Here is a 7,297-nt window from a genome sequence, read left to right as displayed (position 1 = left end):
CCAGTGGACAGTTTTACATTCAGTCTGTTAAACATGTGCTGCCACACACCTGCAGGTTTGACATCTGATAACCTGCCTTGTGGCCTGAGGCCCAAAGTGTGCAATGAGACAGACTTGATAATGTCTGAGTCACCAACAGGGCATTACTGTATTAGTAATTCATTTATAATTGTTTGTATAACTTTTATATAAATGATACCAAGCCCCAAATTTATTTAAATGTCTGAAATGATCTTCAAAATATACAGAATTCTCTCAGAAACTTTATTTTTCTCATTTTAATATTTGTACATAATACTTTCTCTGCCTGAAAAAATACTAAATTACTGCATTGATTGTTCAGATGTGAGTGGTAAAACTATTTTACAGAAAAATCTGGGACAGAAAATCAATGGATTAGGTTAGGCTTTAGCCCAGTACTATTAGCTTCAGAAAGGAAAACCAGTTTTAATTTAAATACTGATTACCAAATTCCAATTATAACAGTAGAGAATCATTTAATGTAACACCTTGATTTTATAGATGTACAGTAAGAAATACTCATTTTAGACAGAACAGACAAAGACAAAAAGCATCCTGGAATGATTGAGATTCAAATAAAATAGAAAAACATCAACACAAACATACATGTCTTAATACTGTGCTCTGATAAAATGTTTGAAAACGTTTTTAAAAAAAGGAACAGAACACCGCATCTGACAAGGTTAAAACCTACAGTATGTGGCTAAAATAGATTACAGTACTTAAATATAAAAAATAGACTCTTTTGTTAATTTGTTTGTTCTTTTTGTTCTGCAGTCCTCTATATGGACGGATGTGTTGGTCTGGGGTGTCAACAGGTCAGTCGTGCTCCCCTCAGTGACACATTCGAGAGGTCATCTCTTTCTGCAAACACAATGCACACAGAACGCTGAGTTAGAGCAGTGAAGGAAATACTTTTCATATACTGTTGTTGGAGCTGTGAGGAAATTTCAAAAGCTACCGCACACTATCACAAGACTAGAAGGATATAAAAAAAAAAAAAGGTCAAAACATCCAGTTGATTGTCTAAGCTTTTGGTCACACAGGCCTTTGTTACAGCATGAGGCATGCCGAACACACACAGAACATATAGTCTCACCCAAGTGGGCGGAGGGGTCATCAACAATCAATTAACAATCAGCAGACAATCAATAACAGTATAACATCAATTAGGGAGGTGCAGTAATTCAGCATGACTGATCGTCTTTAAAGTAGGGATGTAACAATGCATTGTGAATCGGTTAAAAATCTATATGAAATGTGTGAATATTACAACTGGTTGAGATAAAAAATAAATAATAATTTTAAAAAATCTCGCTGCAGTTTTTAAACGGCCAAGGACGTAATCTAGTTTTGATTTCACTTGTTTGGCTTCAGAATTCACTATGTCTTCTATTTATTGTTTATTTATTTGAAGAGATTTAGTTTCTATTTGTTGTAGTTATTTTGATGTGGGATTTGTTTTAAAACTCAAATTATTATTATTCATTTTTGTTATTTAAGATAAAATACAATTTCAGTTGCAGTTTTGATAAGAGGAGACTTATGTTGTTTGGCACAGTTTATATAAATAAAGGAATATTTTTCAGTCATGTCAGTCATGATGTGTTCAGTGCGTAACTTTTTTATATTAATGAACGTTCGTTACGTTCAAGCCATTGCCAAATGACTTGCTACAAAGCTAATTAAGACTTTCAGCTCCACACAACTCTCTGTATTTCTCAGCTTGGCTGTGTTCAGAAGATTGTGTCGTCTCAAGTGAAGATAATTACCTCTTCTGAAGAGTCCATCATGTGTTTTTAATCCTCCGTGTCCTCCTTGGCTACAAGTTACTGCGTGGAGGAGGGGTGGGGGCGGTGCGCGATCACGGAAGGCTTGTGTCATGTGGACTTGCCGACAGTTTTGTTGTCATTATTTAGAAATTCCTCATGAGGGCGACAGAAACTACGCACTATAGCTTTAAGTAAGATATGTTTGACGTAATTTAGAAACAGTGCCTCGATTACATAATTTGTCCACCAGGGTGTGCAGACAAGTTTATTTATCAACTGTTAAATGTACCACTAAGTACAGTATCTTGGTTGCAATTCTTTAAAAAAAAAAACAAATACTAGTGATCCTTATCAACATTTGTATGTTATGTGTCTATTTAAGTTAAATAATAAGGCGATACAGTTATCAAAGTTTTAAACACTTAAATATCGATATCGGCCTCAAAATCCAGAATCTGGCTCTTTTTTTAATGCTATTTTGTACATTAATGCAGTACCCCAGTTTGGTCATTTTTATGTGACTTTGCATATACTGATAGGTGTTATACAGTTATAGATATTTGCTTATGTCTGACACTGCTATTTTTTTCAGAAAAAATGATTTAACACCGCTTAACTAATGTAATGTTGAGTGTATTCAATTCCATTATTAAAGAACATAATCTTATTTATTTTTGTATTTAGCTCCATGTTAGATTGTATCCCTTCTTTGACTCACCAGAGGCTCCAGCTCTTTGTGGTCCGTGAGGTTGAACTCAGTAACAAAGTAATAGAAATGCTTGTAGCAGGTATTGACGTGAGCCTCGGCCCCCATCTGGCTCACGCGGTCAAAGTGGTGGATGTAGACGTGGACAAACACCCGGAACAGACGAGACAAAATCTTCTTAGCCACCTGCATGAAGGTCTTAGGGAAGGGAGTACCTGCGAGTCAAACAGATGGAGATGGGAGAACGCCACAGTCAATCCAGGATGACCTTTTGCTATTTGCTTCACAGAAAGGAACACATTTGAAATACTGATGTATTTAATGCAATGGTTACTGGATATATTGAGATTATCTTTCAATGAGTTTCTTTGTCCTCTGGAGTCCCTCAGGTTGGATACCAGCATGTTAAAGGACCCAGCCAGTATCACGTCACACGTGAATGGAAAATCAACACAACTTGGTCTGGGGGATAAGACTCTGCTTGCACCAAGTGATTAATTTAGTACGTTGTTTTGCTTTGACTAATTCAACTAATTCAATAACATTTCAGGAATCTCTTCCAGAGGACACGCGCGTTAGAGGTCGTTTCTATTCATAGGCTCCTGTACATTGTCTGACCCATTTTTAAATCCATTGCTTGGATGTTTCTGTAGTTAGTCAGATGCCGAGCCACAGCACAGGGCATGCACACAAGTACAGAGCTACAGACTGAGATAATAAGAAACTGAGAATTCCACAGCGGCAGAAGATTAACTGGTAGTGTTTGCAATGTGCAACACTGTAGGTAATCTAATAAATGTGGCCTTGCAGATTTAATCTAAAACATTTTTTGGTTATTGGAAAAACAACAGTGGCTTCAGATTTGAAATGCCTATACTCTGCAGAATGTTATCTGTATCTCATTTTCCTTTGTATTCATGACATGGTAATCATTTAAGTGGCTTTTGCTTTGGTCTTTCGTGTGACTAGTGCTGACATGATTAGGCCATTGAAAGCAAGTAATCGTTTAGTCGTTTAAGAAGTAGAAATACCAATATTTGCACGTTATGCAACAGTGGTTCCCAACCTTTTTAAGCTTGTGACCACTTAAAACTAAAAAAATCTCTGTTGCATGTGTCTACCAGTTATGACCAGTTCAACCAAAAAACGTTTTGTGTTATTGGAATATTTTTTAAAAGTTCCCCAGAATCTAAACAATTCAGTATTTTACAGGACAAAAGGCAATCATTAGAGGCAAATTTGTGTAGCATAAATATGTTCTTTTGGGCTTTCCTCTTTTAGTAATCATCTTGTGACCCCTCAAATTTATCCTGTGACACATAGTTGGGGACAAGGTTGGGAACCACTGAGTGACATCATCTCAACTGTGAGAATCTGAATCATTATTAATTGAACAACACTGGGGGGGGTTTGACTGTTTGCACTGATTCTTATTTTGTGACGTTTTATGGGGCAGATAATGATTTGAAATAGCTTAAATGACAAAGTAACGGCTGGTCGCTAACCCACGTGTGACGTTGGCAATCTGTGGACATTGTCGATAAATGGGTGGTGGCTTGGACTCAGAGACTTGAACCAACCCCAGAGATCCTTTACAGTAGGATCTCTTGGATGTTGACAGCTATGACACAGTTTCTTTCTTTTAGAAAACACCCAAAAACCAAAAAGCCTGTGACCTAATTCTGGATCACTGCATGGAGAGTTTAAGGAACCAAAGTCTTAACACACCATCTGTAGCGAAACTCAACACTTACCAACGTTGGTGGGGAAGATGTTCTCATTGTTGATTTGTACCTCAATCCAATCCATGAGCAGGCTCATGTATTTGGGGGCCGACAGTGCCGTCGGCTTCTTGTACTTGTGCTCGTCCTGCCAGCGGTATTCGTACTTGGGCCCACCGGACATGACGGGGCAGGTTTGATCGGTGCAGGAATCGCTAATGGTGCCGTAGATGAGGTTGATGCGGTTGAAGAAGTCGACCACGTGGACGGCCACCCAGTCGTTGAGGCCCTCGCCATGGGGCAGCTGCACGGCCTGCTTCAGGTCTAGCCCTGCGTTCAGAGACGCCTGGGCCTTCTTGTGCAGGTCGAAGCGCTGCGTCCCGGGCTCAAACTTGCGCTTGGGCCGGAATGTCCTGTCTTTGTTGAAGACTTGTTTCAGGGCCATGGACATGGTTGCATGTGGCGCCGGGGGGATTTGTTTGAATGCGTCAGGTGGATTATTTACTGTTGAAATGGAAGCAGTAAAAAGGTTGTATAAACAACCAGTGCAGAGTTTTTGTTATGGACTGTCTTTTGGTATTTGTTTCGACTCAGGCTGTGATCCTGCGTATGATTAAAGGAGGGAAGAGAAAGAAAGAAAGAAAGAAAGAAAGAAAGAAAGGGACAGTTTGAATAATAGATGTACATTTTCATTTAAGCGCATACTTCCTGTCAAGGCTGTTTCAGGGTACAACTTTTTCCTTATATTTTACAAAATATTAAAACCTATGGCTGCGACTAACAACTTTTTTCCTTATTGATTACTCTTATGGTTATTTTATGGAGTAATCATTTAATCATTTGGTCTATCAGATGTCAGGAAATAGAGACAACTGCCTATCACAATTTCCAAGAGTCCAAAACCTAAACAAAAGCAGCAAATCCACACTATTAAGAAGCCTGAACTAGGTATTACTTGGCATACAAGCTTTAAAATGACTTAAATTATTACAGAAATAGTTCTGTTGATCTACTTATCAAGTAATCTTTTTAAACATGCAATACATCAGAGCTGGCTGGGAAATTACACAACAATAGCTGTGTCCCAGTTTTTGCATTGTCTTGGGCCTAAAAGTTGCTTGCAGAGATGTGACAAATATTAAACCCCTCACCCACCTTCTTAGGAAAATAGAAATCTTAATAATCTTGAGAGGTGGCATAAAAGAGGGAGGTCATGTCAAGATGAAGCCATGCAGTTATGGCATAAGGACATAAATGTGAGAGTTAATGATTATCACTAAATGTACTATTATTGTACAATCTACCACTTAATGGCGAGAAAAGTGAGGAGGCCAAATGTATTAATGGCAACCTGAATTCACCTTTTGCATCAACTCAAGTAGACGAAAAAGTATCAACAGTGACAGCAGCTTGCATTAAAGATAAAACATCACTTCAAAAGGGAACATGAGTCATTTCCTATTTCAGACACTAGCTAACGTTAATTCCGCCGTGAAACCAACAATCTGCGGAATGACAATAAAAGCAAACCAAGTCAAACCGTCTGCAACCAATATAACAGGGCGTTTATTTACACCTCTATCTAAATATAGGCGCCCTCATCTTCATAATAATGCGGACTGTGTATCGTTTAAGCACAGTTAAAGGGATAAAAGAAGGAGATTAAACAGCAGGGCACATGACGACTGCACGAAGTTTATTCGTGACGCGACCAGTTAGCTAACTCGGTCGGACTTGTTGCTTTCTAAAACAGCTAAAAACACAAACAAACCAGGACAAACCCACATTATTTATACTTAATTCTCATTCAATCTGAAATAAAAACCGTGTAAAACATTCATTATCTCAGATGGATGATCAAACGGTGATGAAATTGCACAGTTGAAAGCCACTTTCACGAACTTACTTGTTCCGCCTTCCTGTTCCGTCAGTTTCCTTCGATCTTTTTTTTAACCGAAAATTATCTTGTTACCGATCAAAAGCTTTACGTCTACAACCTGCATAGACTACATTATGGATACGTGGAGCGATACATGTTGTATAATTACTGTTAATTCAATAAACATGTCACTTTAATAAAGAAACTAACGTCTGACTCCTCCCTACAAAACGAAAAGTAACGTTATACCAGAGTCGAGTTAGAGACGTTGATGGAAACTTCCGGTCAGAACCTTCAAAATAATGTATCCATTTGCCCAATGTAATGTAATGCAGCATTTAAATACAGTTATTTGTAAGCACTTAACTTAAAATAAGTAATATGATCAATACGAATGCAACATACCATGTGAAGGCCAAATGGTTTATTCTGTAAAAACTTTACGCCTTTAATTTGAAGACTAATCCATTAACTTCCGGTGTCCCTTGCCCTTCAGTTGTTGCCTGGCAGCTCAGAAGTACTTCCTTTGAAACAATGTGACTGGGCCCTATGGCAGGGGGCAGCCTGACTAACCTCATTTACTTCACAACACAGTTATAATAAACCACAAAACATCATGTTTGAATTACTGACAGGAAAACCAAAGGAAATATCTGCTTTAAAGTCGTTTCAATAATTCAAGATTTATATGTATTTCAACACATACTGCCCATTTTATATACAGATTATTTATTTACTTAGTACAATACAAAAACATCATAAATGGCTATATTTCTCCATTAAATTTAGAAAACTCTGCCAATATATTCACTTAAGCCATTTTTTGGGGGATAATATTAGAGGTAAGACTGCATGGAATCTGCCTTGAGCTTTTCCAATGCAGATGATCCAGATGTAGGGCTCTTCACATGTATACATAGCAGGTTTCTAGGATGTTATTCCCCATATTTTTCTGCTACATGCTTAACAAAGTTTTGAAACATCCTGGTCATCCTTCTGTAAGTTAGCAGTAAGAGGAATTAATGATTATATTATATGCGGTCTATTGTTTTCACTCCATGGTATCGCCAAAAAAACAAATAGTGCATGTAGCAGGCTTATATAATTATGAACTCCACTTATAACCTGTATGTTACAGGTGAACTTTGTGTTGAAGTAGACCAAAATCTTACCTTTAATCACTGACTTTACAGGAATG

At 37.8% G+C, this 7,297-nt stretch overlaps 1 protein-coding gene across 2 annotated transcripts; it reads right to left on the bottom strand.

The window, feature by feature from the left end:
- Positions 1-483: 483 nt before the first annotated feature.
- On the bottom strand, positions 484-6,361 carry mob3a (MOB kinase activator 3A). 2 transcript variants are annotated; one of them, XM_078258612.1, is made up of 4 exons: positions 6,127-6,361; positions 4,254-4,724; positions 2,512-2,714; positions 484-885 (listed from the first exon to the last, which is right to left on the bottom strand). In XM_078258612.1, exons 2-4 carry the CDS (start codon positions 4,669-4,671, stop codon positions 856-858), a joined length of 651 nt encoding a protein of 216 aa, XP_078114738.1. In that variant the 5' UTR covers positions 4,672-4,724; positions 6,127-6,361; the 3' UTR covers positions 484-855. The 2 variants fall into 2 exon arrangements, with proteins under 2 accessions (XP_078114738.1, XP_078114737.1); XM_078258611.1 differs by having other exon boundaries at positions 4,254-4,823; positions 6,127-6,360.
- Between the last annotated feature and the right edge of the window lie 936 nt (positions 6,362-7,297).

The sequence above is a fragment of the Sander vitreus genome, chromosome 9, assembly GCF_031162955.1.
Source record: "Sander vitreus isolate 19-12246 chromosome 9, sanVit1, whole genome shotgun sequence".
Lineage (NCBI taxonomy): Eukaryota > Metazoa > Chordata > Actinopteri > Perciformes > Percidae > Sander > Sander vitreus.
This window is presented reverse-complemented; position numbering and strand designations above follow the sequence as displayed.